Raw genomic sequence first — 15339 nt, 5'->3', positions numbered from 1 at the left:
TTCTCTCCAACTTCTTGTCCCATCATCTCCCACTCGTCCACTCTTGTGTGTCTTGCAGTCTAATCAAAGCAGGAAACAAACCCCCTCCGGCCACGCCAGGCAAGCCGAAGAAAGCCACCACCTTCCAGGAGTTCGAGAGCATCACCAGCGACGCCTGGGATGTCGGCGACGATGACGACGAGCTGCTGGCCATGGCTGCACAGAACCTTAACATTGAGGTTGTCATGGAGACGGCGAATAAGGCAAATAATGTTGTTTTCCCGTTTGACCCAAATACTTTGGTTTAGTTTGATGGTTTTGATTAAGTGTAGAGGATTTGACTGTTTACAGATTCTTAAAACAATCACTGAGCTCCAATAGGGAGTCTGCATCTCCTTAAAAAGTCCTAAAGCATTAAAATGTCTTGAAGTAAATGAAATTAATAATGGCCTTAAATACATTAATCATAGGTTGTAAATTTTGACCTGACAGCAGTATTTAATAGCGCCAATAAAACCTAAAAGAAGACTTTCCATCAGGCAAAAGGTCGAGTCGCCTGCAGACAACTTCTGTACTCAAGATGGCTGAAGTTACCTCTAATTAGCTGCTGTTACACCTAGACCTGTCACCATAACAAATTCTTCTGGACGATAAATTGTGTTATTGCAATAAACAATGGAGCTGTTTAGAGACCAGTTTCAAGTAACATTATTGTAATGGCATAATTCTCATAGATCAGGAACTGGAAGACATCTTAAATATCCAAAATAAATAAACACAACAGAAACGTCAAATAAAAATAATTATGAATAATGAAGTCTAAAAGTTTGTAAACAAAATTGTCGTTCAACATCTATTGCCAATCTCACAAGTAGTACTTGCTTTTGTACATTTCCGTCGTGATACAGATCTTAAATGTCATTCATTAGAATCTTAAAATATGTTCATTTTACAAGTCTTTCCAAAGTGCTTTTATTTCCCCAGCCTTTTTTCGCTCCAAATCCGGACGCTCGTCAGCGTTGGTCGTTGCTTTTCTGTTATCCGCGCAGGTGATTGAGAATCACAGCAAGCAGCAGGAGAGACGGAGGCAAGACGACACGACAGAGCCGGGTCAGGGAGAGGAAGACGCACAGGAGGAGGTGGCGGCGGAGGAGGTGGAGGAGGAAGAGGAAGATGAGTATCTCAGAGTGGAGGAAGTGGAGGCAATCAGCCCAGATGCATCATTTGCCTCTCAGGGCAGCCCTTACGCTGATAGCCGTCTGGTGAAATCCCACAGTGAAGCTCCAATTGGGTCACCTAGAGGTGAGTGAACAACACACCCAATCTACAGAAGGGTTCTTTTTTTCACACTCACCTGTTTGAAATGATTTGGACAGTAAAGTTAGAACTTAAATATACATATTTGTTAACAAACTAATATATAAATGAACTGATAGATGATACAAATGCACACTTAAAAAGGGGTAAAAATGTGTGTTTTTCCAGCATTTAAAGCATCCTTGGATACATGTATCTAAAATTAAGATAATTTAAAATGTTTTAAATTCATTTAATAAAGTAAGTTAGCCTTTAATAAGTTAATTATAGTCCTGTAAAGACAAAATTTGTCTGATACATTCTATTTTTTTGTGTGGGATTGAGTCACACTCAGACATAGACATTATATATACATTTACTTATATATGTGATGTCTTTGGTTGGGGCTACAGCTAACTCACTGCTAACATACCCTTGCTAGCTAGCTAGCTAGCTGTTTTGTGCCTATCTTGGGTAAGTGTAAATTTATCAACATTTGGCTGGATGAAGTTTGTACATGTGTGTGGAGAAATAGATCTTAAATTCCATTCATAAGGGGCTTAAAAAAGTCTTAAATTTGAGTTGGTGAAACCTGCAAAAACACTTTAATGAATCCTGTTCCTGAGGCAAATGGATATCCAAACCTTTTACTGATTTCAATGTGCAGAAACATAATAAAATATATTAATGGAAATACATTTTTAAAAAAAAGTAAAATTCTGCTCATATATCTACGCTTCACCAGCGAGATAAAGGAGGCAGCATATGCCTTAATAACCCATCTGTGTATTTCCTCCTACTAATTGCAGAAATTAACCTGTTAAATTAATCTAAAAAACATGGTTTAAGGTAGAATGTCTCCTAAATGACTCCCATCTTCTTGCCTCCTTTTGATCAGTTATCTGTTTTAATCAACAGCTTGATTTAATCTCAAAACGTATTCTAGCGTGACTGCAGGAGTTGCTGTGTCACCAGACGGAACATTTTCCAAACGCCATATTTGTCTAGAGGAGGATATAAAGCCAGTTGGCGCGGCGGTGTGTCCACCGTTGGCAGATGCAGATGTTCTGCCTGGTGAACATGGTGGCAGACCGTTTGCCTGCCTGTCTGGGCGTCTGCTGTTCAGACTTTCTGCTGTTCAGAGACAGATCGCACAAGCAGCCCCCTTTACCTTCCGGCAGTTTAGACAGAGCCGGAGACACGAAGGGCTGCATAAGCTGCAGTGTTATTTGCTTATTATGGACTGTGCTGCCCATAATTTGTCTGTTTTCCTTCCTCTCCTAATAGAAATGATTAATATAGTGCGCTGTGACAACATGTAAGCATTAGCTACGTTCTCCAGCCGTTTTTCATTAAAGAGAATGTTTAAGACTGTATTAAGTATTGTTAAATGGGCTCACTAAGTTACACAGAAACTGCTGCCTGCTTTAATGATCTTTTTTAATTTTTCTAAGTGCAAATAAAGTACTTGAGAACAGATTTGTGGCCTTTTATTTGTTCCTGTAAAAAGCAAATAAGATATTAAAATCGGCTAGACGCCAGTCCTCTTAATTGCCATGATGCGTTTGTGTAACTCTGCCTGCAGTAGAAGTGTTGTGGTTTTGTTCCAGCTCTTGGCAGATTGCCTGTGTGTGAACTTCATTAAGTGTGTATCCTGACAGAAGGAAGATGGCCTCTAATGTTAAAGTTTGGAACAATCTGGCTTGATTTTTGTATTTTTGCGTACGTTAGACCTGTGTTTGAACATGCGACGCCTTGAAAACAGAATGAATGAATGATAGAAGATGAAATGACATCTTTTTACTAGATGCTTCTACATATGTCACACCTTGGATATAAACTATTTTGAATCTAAACCATAAACTTTGCAAAAGTTTTTCCTATCCCTTGGAGATTTTCACATTTAATCACGCTGCAACTATAAACATCACTTTATTTTATTGGGATTTTATTGGATAGACCATCAGAAAGTATCACTTCAACGTTGATTATATTTATTGTACCTTTGTTCCGGTAGCGCCAAAGAATTAACAAAAAGGAAGTGAAAACAGGGTGGTGTGGAGTGTTGGCCTACTCCACGCCACCCAGTCCACATGCTGTAGTTGGAATTTTGAACAGCTGTAGAAAGCACCTTCTTTGCTGCGCCCCTTATGTGCAGCAAACATCTAGTGGCAAACTGGACATGGAAGTTTATACATGGAGCCACATTTTTGGAGGGTGCAACATGTGGATGCATTGTCACACCTGAGCAGAGTTATCGTAGCCCTCTTGATCTTTTTATTAATAAAGAAAAATGTTTAGAATATGTGGGATTGCAACATATTTTACCGGTTATTCTGATTCCGATACGAAAATTGATGCTCATTTCAATATTCGATTAATCACAATTAATCCGATTAACTGTCCCAGCCTTAGAAATATGTATTATTTTCACTCTTTGTGTTGGTTTATCTTACAAAATCCCTGAAAAACCCATTGAGGTTTGTGGTCGTAATGTGAAAAACGTCATAGAGGAAGAAAACAAGTCGCTGTGCAACGATCTGCCGACTGTAATTAAGTTCCATTTACAGCCGGCAAAAGGTGTCCGCATTGTCTGAAATGGCTCTGGGTTTACATAACCGGTCTCTTTATCTCGTCTCCATCCCTCAACCAGATGCGGCGGGCGAGCGCGCCGGCCTCCACAGACAGAGGTCTCTGCCCCATCGGCCGCCCGTCATCCCATTAGTGGCTCGCATGGCTGACCAGAACACATCTGGCACCCCGGCCATGACCGAGAGGGAAGCATCCCGCCTGGATAAGTTCAAACAGTTGCTGGCGGGGCCCAACACAGATCTGGGTAAGCGATAGTCAAAGCCAGCAGCCTCCACTTATCTGTCAGAGTCTGCGTCGCAAGCCTTTCGCTCTCCACAGCCATTCCGACTATCTCATTATTTCTCACTAATTGTCTGGCTTTTATCCTTGTCTTTACCTTTTTAAAAGCTCTCTTTCTCTCTCTCTCACTTCTTCATTTCCTTGTACTCCTTTGCTTTTCACTCTGTCCGCCAGCTGTGCTGAGCTATTAACGATGTAGCGTGTTGGTGGGGGGGGAGTCATCCAGCCATCTGGACATGCAGATTAGAAACACAAGCAACAACAAAAGCAAATGACAGGCCTTTGTTCTACCCAAACGACAGGCCTTTATTGTTTATCAAGCCCCAGAGACTTTCCTACCCCAGTGGCCCGGAAACTCCTCCAGATCTTTTCCTATTTACAGTTCACTTTGTGTCCTTTGAAACAAACTTTGGACAACTAGAACAGTAGCTTGTTGCATGTGTCCTTCATTGATGATCGACATCATGATGACGTAGCCATCCTTACTGAAGTTTAAAGATCAAAATATTAAGCTTTATCTCTTCTTTTTTGAGGAGCCACACTCTTAAGAACCCTCCACAAAACATCTTTTTGTCAGATTTTTTAATCTGACAAAAAGATTCCAATTGTCATTTAATGCTGACTTTAGCATGTTGTTTTTGCGATTAGCGCTGTTTAAGCTAAACTGGTGTATTCTATGTGTATGTCGAGAATGGTGACCCTTTAATTTTGGATTTTCCAAAAAGCCACCAACATTTCTAATTCTGTCTTGTTCCATGATAAAGATTGAAATATCCAACAGAGCAAAGTTGCTCTTGTAAGTCCAGCCTTCCTGTTGCCTGCTAAAAGTCTTGCTCTCTCTCACTGTCTTGCAGCCCAAATGAACCTCAAAAACCTCTTGTAGGAAATGATTTTACACATTTTTCCTCTGACTTCTGACTCGGTATATGGTCTCTTCTGTGCCATACTTTGCCTCCACCTTTCAGTTCTGTGTATCTCTATTAAAAAGGGAAGTTTTGAAATTTGAAGCTGATCAAAACACATTTATTATAGATTACACAAATCAGGAAACTGTACATTTTAAGATAAAATTGAAAACTTTTTTTTTTTTTTGGATTTGTACAGCATCAGCAAATGTGTTATTGGAAGCACACAAATTAGTTTTTTCACAAATTGATACCAGTTTCCATTGAGTTCTGAATTGCTTAATTTAGATTTGGACTTTCCTTTTATTTATTTATTTATTTAAATTCAGCAACTAAATATAACAAACACTGACCAAAGAAGAAAACAAAATGTGGGTTACTGAATAAATGAACAACTGAACTCAAAAGGATGAAAAGATTCTCCCCCTTCATGGATCATATATGTTCTATAACCTCTGTCTGACCTTTACTGTACTGAAAAACAGAGGCTTCATTTTGCTCATACAAATCTCTTATTTGTTTCTTTCTTTGCTCAACGCTCAGAAAGCAAAAGGTGCGAGACTTTGCAGGTGAATATTATGTTGTGTGCTTGTCTAAAAATCTGACATATGCCAAGTATAAAGTTGGTGTAAGTGAGACATTTTAAATCACTCTTGGTTTATCAGAATGGAACAGTAAACGTCTTAAAAAAAATTTCTTCCAATCTAGATTTTATATAGAGATAATAGGTCAGTCTTCTCTGGCTATTTTTGCTGAGCACAAACGGCTCAGCAAATACATTTGTTCTGTCTTAAAACACAATAATTGTATAATTTTTTAAGTGCTAGGGCTATTAAGCAAACATAAAGTTCATAAAACTTATCTTCAAACCCGGATTGGCCAATTTAACACAATATGACTCAACCCAGTCCAAGTGTTTTGTTTGAAACTGACTCAGTGATGAATTGTCAGAACTGAAAGGTTCACCCGAAAAGGTGCAAAGAGCAGATTTGCTACAGATTAGTTCAAACGATTCTTCTTTTCTCTGTGGCCATTTTGTATTTAATAACTTGATAATGAACTTTTCTGGAATTCTTTCCCTATTGAATATTCATAAATTAATCTTACTGATTTTGGGCGTGCCGTGGTGGCGTAGCGGTTAGCGCGACCTGTATTTGGAGGCCTTCAGTCCTCGACGCGGCCGTCGCGGGTTCGACTCCCGGACCCGACGACATTTGCCGCATGTCTTCCCCCCTCTCCTTCCCTGTTTCCTGTCAGCCCACTGTCATATAAGGGACACTAGAGCCCACAAAAATACCCCCTGGAGGGGTAAAAAAAATCTTACTGGTTTTGACATTGATACAAAAATATTAGAAACTAAACACACAATCATTTGCGGTGAAAAACATAGCTAAGAATTGTTGTAGAAACAAAGAGGGTCAATGGTTTGTCTTTACCATCCTTCAATTAGTTTCCCATTCCGTTTGTTCATCCTCCATTCATTAATCTTTTACACTTAAAGTTTTTAAAGATTCTGTATGCGGTCTAAGCTTTGTTAAATTCTCTTCAGTAAATTTATAGTGAGCCTTTGGATGTTTTTAACTGGACGAAAATAGTTTGAGAACTTTAATTTGAGTCAATTAAAGGACAAATACTGAATTGCCGAATGAAAATCTTGTAGGAAACCTGAGAGGAACTATTGTATGCTGCTGTTGCAGGAAAGATTTGACTGAAATCCAACAGATTTTTTTTCCGCCTACACCATTGTCGCTCTACTTCACAATGAGTGAGCACACTACAAAAACTCATCTGTGTACAGTCGAACTAAACCTCTGTTATTTTACATCCAGCTCACTACTTTGATCTCAGCTTGCGTACATGAAGAGTTGCTGCCAAACTTCCAAACCATAAACCCTAATTTTGATTCATGGGACAGTCTTCCTTCCTCGTTGCATGAGACTTTTCTAACCAATGCGAAAAGGGGTTCGCTCATCCTCAGCGCTAGTCAACAACGGTCATCGTCGGTTCAAGCAAAGTGCATCTGGTATATCAGCGGCCCGTCTTGAGACGTCAGCCTTCATTAGGGTCTGCCAGGCTTCACATGCTGACCATCTAATTTTAGTTTGTCTCTGCGCCATGATTAGATGACCCAGAACAGACGAGCCAGGCAGCCGGGCCGCTGGCAGCATGAAAGATGAACTTCATTCAGGGGACATAATTAAGTGAAGGATTGGAGGAGGGCGGCGCTGCAATGTGATCTGGTTGGTGGAGGGAGAGCGAGAGAGAAGGATGTGGGGGAGATAAGATGGAATGAAACTTTAATGATCCCTTTGGGGAAATTGGGTCACGGGCAAGACCAAAGATCGGGTCAGACGGGAATTTAAACAGTCCAAAAAGTGATAATGCGACCCACCGAGGGCACCGTTTTATTTGGTAAATGGTACCGCTGCTTTCTTTGTGGTAAAATCAAAGAGGCACAAAGCTTTAAGAGCAACAATCACATTTTCAAATCAAAGTGTCCGATTGCTGTTGGTGGTACACGAACACTCCTCTAAACACACCCGCAGACCTTCTCAGCAGGGAATGTCCTTGCTCAAAGGACGAGGGCTGGAAAGATCCGTTAGCCCTTTTCTTTCTCGGAGAGGTGTAATTAATTACACGAGGAGCAATGTTTGTGGACCAGAGCCCTCACACTGATTGGCTGTACAAGTATTCAGATCCAAATCAGTGCCTGTCAGATTTCCTTCCCGTCTTTTGCTTTGGCACCATCATGCTGTCTCTCCATTGAGCCTTGCGACAGGTTGTGACAGCAGTCTGTTTAGCACGTAAGGTCATTTAAAAAGGTGATGACCCGAGCGCACGCGTGAGAGGAGGGTGATTGATGTCAGGTTGATCTCTGCTAATTATTCGGGATATCCGGAGGCGACCGTGTCTGTTGAGCGAAGCCGAACAGGTCGCCCGCTAAGTGGGGAGAGGCAGGCATGTGGACTTCAGGTTGTTGGGTTGGCGGAAACACTTAAAAAAAAACCCCACAGACTGCAACATGCTCTGCTCAAGGCTTTTTTGCGATTGACCAACACAAATGTAAGTGTTGAAATTCTTAATTTCAAAGAAATTTGTGTTTTTTGCTCCAACACGAGAATAGCAACCTAAACAATTTCATTGTTGTCTGCTTTTGTGTTTGTGAGTGTTGCCTTGGTGAGAGGTGGATTTCTGTCCCTGTCTTAAGGTGGATTCACACCAGCCCTGTTTACTCCACTTTAAGCAAACTCTAGTCCAGTGGTTCTTAACCTGGGTTCTATCGAACCCTAGGGGTTCGATGAGTCGGTCCCAAGGGTTCGGCGGAGCCTCTGGCGCGGAGGTGAAGACACACTTGTTTAAAGGTACAAATGGACTAGAGTCTAGTCCATTTGTATAGAAAGTCAGATTTGTTTAGGGAGATGTGAATGCGCCATCGAACTCTGATGTGGACCAAAACAAACAAATGCTGGCCAACCTACCAACCTAGGTCTCGGTAGGCCTGTCACAGTAACAAATTTTGCCGGCCGATAAATTGTCCAACAACTTATTGCAATAAATGTTGTTTTGAGGGAATTTTCAAGTAATATAGTAGTAATAATAGAAGAATAATGCAAGAACACATTCTCAAAGACCAATAAACTTTAAATTCTGTTCAGCATTTAAACATTGAAACTTTAAGACATTTTAAATATCCAAAATAAATAAACAAAGCAACAAAAACGACAAATAAAATGAATTCTGAAGTCTCTGTCTTTCAAAGAAGGGATAGTTGAGACCAAAGCAGCAGCCTTAAGACCGGTTTTGGTAGAAAGAGAGAGAGAAAAGAATAAACGGTAAACCAAGCAAATGAAAATTGAGTTTGTTTTGGTTAATAATGCGATTAATTGATTCATTATTTATTGTGACAGGCCTCTCGGTTCAGTTGAAGTGAACTCTTGTGCGGTTTGAATGCATATGTGGATTCAAAGTGGATGGGAGACTGCTCCAAAAGCAGCAGACTATAGCGCAGGAAATTCTAGGTAAATACAAACAAAACAAATTGGGAGTACAATACTATTTGGAAAAATAGTATTGGTAAAGACGAGAGAAATGCTACAACCGCTAAAATCTGACACTACTCCATTTTTGTTTGTTTTGTGTAATGGGAAGTTGCGCAGAATTTCTCATGATGTCTCCATCAATCTTGATGTTTGTTTGACAGTGCAGTGTGTGAAAGCAAACCTCAACAGCTTAAAATGTGGCAGATGTTTCAATTTTGGTCCCCAATCAAACCAATCTTCGGGACTATCAGGTGAGAAAATGTGGAAAAGTCCAGAGTGTTTTTATTTCAAGTTTGGAAACGTCTCTTCCCTTTGATCCATTGGTTCTGTTAACAGATTTTCCACCTGAGCTGGAGATTCATGCAGCTCCTCCAGCATCACCCTGAGCCTTTTGGGCATTGGATTTAACCTCCAGCCTGTAGTATATTGAGATATTGTTTCTTAACCTACTTCAAATATAATTACATATTTTGGTAGAACAGAAAAAATAGGCAGTTTTTTAATTGAACAACAATGCCAATGCAGTTATATAAGAAAGTAAAGAGTCATATTTTAAGCAGAGATGCTTTTACCTCGGTGTGTATTTGTCCTTTAAAGTCTTCACCTTTTTGTATGCGATTTTTTTTTTTTTACAAAGATTATGCATGTGTGTACCTTTTTTATTATTTTTTTTTTTTGATCGATTCGAAGAACATCTGACATCCAGCTTTTAAAACTGGATGGCAGAGATGCTGCTGTTGCCATGGTGATGGTCTGTTCTCTCTTCTCGCCTTGCAATTTATTTCCTCCCTCTCTTACACTTTGCCCTTTAGATCAGTTTGCCTCGTTTTAATCTCCCTTTCGTACATTGTCTCGGCCTCTGACTCGTCCCACCTTCCCCCCAAACCCTTCCGCCACGCGTGAGGCAGAGCTCGCCTCGCACACGCGTGCGTACTCCTACACATGTTCACGAACATCTGTGACAAACGAGGATGAAAAACTGAAGAAAACAACAACAGAAAACTCGCTCCCATTTATTCATGCTGACAAGAACTTTCCCTCTCGGTGCCTTCGCTGCCCGTCAGTGCGCCTCCACCCTCTGTTGGGGGTGCTGTAGCTCTTTGTTGGTGCCGCAGCTGCACAGCGAGCTGCTCCCTCACTTCGCCCGCTCAGGAGGCCCGCTGCTCGCCGCCATCCGCAATTCCTTTTCACAGCAGCCGGCGCCACATGACGGGGCTTGCCACCAAGCGCCGCTCGCAAAGTTATTAGACGCCATCAAAGTGTGAAGCGCCGAAGTAATTCAATTAACTCCGTCCTAATGGCTCGCCTTAAAGCGACGTCCATGTGCGACGGTGCCCCCGGTGTGTGTGTCGTGGGTCCCGAGCGTGACGCGATAAAGCGGAATTAGAGGAAGTCGATGGGTCTCTCTCTCTGTGTGAGTCAGGAGGGCATCGTTTAGGGCCGTTTGATCAGTGCAACAAAAAAAAAAAAAAAAAGATGAAATGCTTTGTAGCTTCTGTTCTCTCTGATGGGGTAAATCCTTTAAAGTAAATGCTGAGATAACACCGACTCATTATATATATATTTTTTACTTTCTTGTATTAAACTGCTCTCTCTGTGTTCTTGGTTGTAATAACCGCACAAAGGCACATCATGGCCGTGCCTACGTGTGCGCACTCGTTGCCTCCGAGCACATCCCCAGGCGGAACACCTGACATAATAAGGTTGGTCCGACCACCAGCTGTCTCCTGTGTCAGAATCCTCCCAGACTGTCTGGCTCGGTTTATTCATACGTTACACCGTGTGGTCTTCTGAGAAAGGTTTTTTTTTCCCATTCTCTTCCTCTTTAATCAGCTTCACTGGACACAATCTCAGTGGTCAAAGTGCCAGTTTTGGTGCAGGAGGAGAGATTTTTCAGTCAAGGTCAATTTAGGCTTAAATGTTTCTTAATTTCACATCCTTTAAAGGAACGACTGTGTGGTGGCACGTTGAGAAAAAGACCTTTTTGACCTTTTTAACAACCTAAGTGGTGTACAGTTTTATTTTGTTGACTTTATTCTTCTTCAGGCATATGGTAGACCTAATATTACCTAATTATTTTGTTTAACACCACTAGTTGTATGTCTGTATGCTGACTTGTGTGAAGAGTCTTACCAGCACCGTCTTTAATTAAAAAAAACAACATGAATTTACAGCATTTACAGGTAGGATAATAATAACATAGTTTTTTTGTTATTTAAAACAAAAAAGGGACAATTATTCCTACTTTTTCAGTCATAATATAGTTATTACTATAGTTGTGGCGATGAGGTCTTTTTACAGTTTAATATATAAATTTAAGACAAATATAACGTGAAGCACTTCCACCTAATTTAGAAACAGTTAAGTAATATGGCTGGGTTGACGACCTTTTGCCAGCTTCAGATAATTGACTGTGCACATCATTATTTCATACCAATAATAAAAAAGGCTCTTCACACACACGGACACACACTCTCATCTGTGTCCAGTGTCCCCTTGCAGCCGTCTGGGCCATCCATCAGGCCTCCTGAGTAGGTAGTATCCAGGAAGGGAGTATCTTTTTATTTTATTTTTTAAAAATTCTTTTATATACAGGAGTCCCATTAGTTTACGAGCCATCTGCTCCCGGATGCTTTGGTTTTGTCCTTTAGACGAGTCGGACCATTCAGGACTCTCACAAAGCGTTCAGGGTTCATTGGACGGAGGCTGGACTTTTTTAATACATCGCATGATAAAGGTGTCCCTCCTGATTGTATTGTGTTTTGCTTTTTTTCCCTCAGTAATAAAATGTATCCAGATGATGCTGGAGCCTTGTAACAAAAAGAGCAATATTCATAATCAAAACTCATTTAAGGGTTATGGACGCCGCTCATCACCACCATATATCGCACCGGACTTTTCCTAACTCTTGACTACTTCTCTCTCTAATTCGTCTGTTAAAACTTAACTTTTAAACTCGGAACACAATATGAATCCACCCATTTCAGTTCAAGCTAGAATTAGGATCGGCTTAGGAAGTTCTGGCTGCACAACGCGCTTCTACTCCAAGTGTGTGTGGCGTCCTCATGCGTAAATGTGTGTGTTGTAGCGTACCGTGTGCTGTTTTGCCCCAGTAGTCGCGCTCCGTATGAATGATGCTTGAATAGTGCATGGCTCCGGCCTGCCAACTGTCTTCCCGCGTGCTCCTGTCAGCTTCCTGCTCAGGCAGCACTGACTGACAGCGCTTCCTCCATTCCTCCCAGTCTTCCGTTCTTACTGGCTTTCACAGGACCGTGCACACTGGTGAGGCAGGTTGACTGACTGACAGGAAGACATAGAGGAGGTGCAGAGACACTCTTTGACCTATGCTCTTAAAGTCGCTCGGCAAGAGAAGATGTTCCACAGCAGCGCAAGTTAATTTTATTCATGTTTGGATTCTAGTGCAGTTGGGAGAAGCTTTTAGAGCGTCAAAGGTGCCGACTAACCTTGACTTTAACTAGACACCTTAACGAATTAGTTTTTAATAAAGCTATTTCTTGATTTACCCACCAGACAGTCACCACCCTAGTTGTTGTTGTTCTTTTTGGCAAAGTGTTGACAATTCTTTGGACCAAAGGGGAGAGATGTTTCCAGGCAAATTTTCTCATTGTATTATTGAGATTAAGGATGTTCTCACACATGTTAGTCTGGGAGATTTCGGTTTGATTGGGGGACCAAAATTGCAACATGTGTTACATTTTCAGCTAGTGTGGTTTGTTTTCACACTGAGCTATTAAATGAAAAAAAAAAAAACCTTTCAAAACGTATTCCTTTTCCTCACCTGTGGTGGCGCTGCATCAAGAACCACTGAAGAAAATGACAAAAAACCTTTGATGAAGACATGAGTGCAACTTCCTTCAAAAATGGAGTGGCGTCATATTTAAGCAGTTGTAGGATTTCTCTTTTGTCTTTGGTATAAATGAAAACAAACTATGAGCCATTTCTTCCACTAGGGTTAGATTTGCCTCTTTGATTTGGTTATATTTACCCACAATGCCCTGCCCTTTCATCTACTTCCTGCTTTTGGAGGGGTTTTTGTGCAGATTCACATCTCCCTAAACAAACTGAACTTTCTAGGCAAACAAGCTAGAGTTAAAATAAAGAGGCCCAAACAGGTCTGGTGTGAATGCACCCTTGTAGTACCATGGATTTGTAACATCACTTCAGGAAAGTATAATGTGTTTTCTTTAATTTAATTCTAAAATACAACAATTATTCCTGATTTTGCTAAAATAGGGACAGTATTATGCGAGATAAATTTTTTGAGCTTTCCAACATGTCCTGATCAAAAACATGCCTGTAGTGTTGCTACGATTCTTTCATCCATGTTGGAGGAATCCTTTAATCTCCCATGGCAACCATTGAGATGTGCAAAGTGCCTGGAGGATGAAGCTTCTCCTCTGAGCTGCAGTATCAAAGTTTACGAGCTTCTGCCTCACAGAGCTCACCTCCCCCGGGACTCTTCCACTCAGCTCCTTAAGACTAGCCAGCAGCAATTAGCATAACCCTGGTGAAACTGTACGTCTGCTGAGCTCATTGTAGGAGCTCCTTCTCAGTGAAACGTTGGTAAAAATGTTGTTAAAGGGTTGATAGAGCAGCCATGTTGTGATGACTTCCTGAAGGTGGAGTTTCAGAAAGAGCAGGACTTTCTTAAAAGACAGGCCCAATATCAAGGCCTTAAATGACAAAGTCAAATTTCTTTTAAATCATATTTGATATATGCAGCGTTTATTTTATAACTAAGTAGTAATAGTTGCTTGAATATGCTTTAAAATGGCACTTTTAAATTGCTTTTAAAACACACACTGCTCTTTTAATCAAGACAGATTGAGTTTGGAGCTTTCTGTAAACCTCATGACTTTTTGTGTGTGCATACTGATGAGAATTTATTTATTTCTTTGTCGTAACCAAACCCAAACGCTTTGCCCTCTGAATCTTAGAAGTGTCATTGAGCGTCCGTTCGGTCAGACGGTCCGGCCTCAGAGCAGCTGTTGTTAGTGTTCAATACAAGGTACACGGTGTCCTAATCACCCCCCTGTGGTCCCCAGCTTAACTCCAGCCAAGACAAAGTGCACTCCTGCATGGTCATGCATAATGGAATACAGTGTGGAGAGCAGATCTAACAGCAGCTGCCCTTGAGTCGCACATTAATGCTGTTACAGGTGTTTTTCTTTTCTTTTTCTTTTTTTTTTTCAGGCCAGCGAGGGGAAGAAAGCTTCCTGCGGGGTTGAGGCTTTCTCGCTGGGCTAATTCCCCCGAGGCCTGTCCCCCTGCCAGCATGATAAACACCCACAGAACCGATCATACTAATTTCCAAAGAGCGCGTGTAATAATGACTCTCTGCCGGCCCCCGTGGGAAAACGTTGCAGTCGCTTGCCCCCGCTCGCACTACTCCGTGTGTTTTGACATAATTGCCTGATGAGCGAATTGACTCCAAATTGAGTTTTAGTTTTTAATGAGTTCCCTTGTACTGTTTTTATAGAGGCATGATTTCAATTAGGACTTTTTTTTGTTTCTTTCCCCCTCTGTGTTTGTATTACAACGCATAAAGAGAAGTGACAAATCCGTCAGCCGAAAGCGGCTCGTTTGCGTCGTTAACCGCGGGTCTCTCTGAAGGCGACGAGATCAGCCAGTCCCCTCCGTCACCTCTGGGACGGGCGCCGAAACTTTTTCGCCCACGTAATGACAAGCAAAAAAAAAAGAAGAAAACAATAGATTAACTTTCAAAATGTCACGAAATGCCTTTAATTCATTCCATTGGAGCAGGGGCTTGGCTGGATGTTTCATTCATAATGCACAAGAGATCGCCCCAGAGAGGCGGATGTGTTTTTTGAGAGATGAGCAAGTCTCGCACTGATGAAGTGACATCTGCAATTTAGCCTGGATGTCGACTGGGTTCATGTTGCCCTCTCCTTCTTCCCACTGAGGGGAAAAAGAGTTTTGTTCCTTAATCTCCCGCTGCCCCCCCAGAAATCAGAGATGTGGAAGACTTACAAAGTACAACATATTTTTCAGAACAGTTAATTTTCAACAAAGTTCATCTCCAACTCCATTCACACCTGCAATTTCTTTAGGGGTTTCATTCATTCATGTTTTTTTTGGTGATCTTTAAAGGAAACTAAACCAAAATGCAGGAGATGAAAACTCAAGACAACAATGTTAAAGTTTTAGTGCTATTTTAGCTAACATTATATTACTGTTGATTGAGAGTTTATTCATATGTTTGCATT

At 41.2% G+C, this 15339-nt stretch overlaps 1 protein-coding gene across 2 annotated transcripts in view; it reads left to right on the top strand.

Moving 5' to 3' along the window:
- The window catches only part of tbc1d22a (TBC1 domain family, member 22a), a 138119-nt gene that overhangs the window by 6152 nt on the left and 116628 nt on the right, over positions 1-15339 (top strand). For both annotated transcript variants that reach the window (XM_028021139.1, XM_028021140.1), the window contains exons 3-5: positions 59-242; positions 1029-1281; positions 3929-4111. In XM_028021139.1, coding sequence (XP_027876940.1) covers positions 59-242; positions 1029-1281; positions 3929-4111 — 620 coding nt within the window. The remainder of the gene's footprint in view (positions 1-58; positions 243-1028; positions 1282-3928; positions 4112-15339) is intronic.

This window comes from Xiphophorus couchianus, chromosome 6 (genome assembly GCF_001444195.1).
Source record: "Xiphophorus couchianus chromosome 6, X_couchianus-1.0, whole genome shotgun sequence".
NCBI lineage: Eukaryota > Metazoa > Chordata > Actinopteri > Cyprinodontiformes > Poeciliidae > Xiphophorus > Xiphophorus couchianus.
This window is presented reverse-complemented; position numbering and strand designations above follow the sequence as displayed.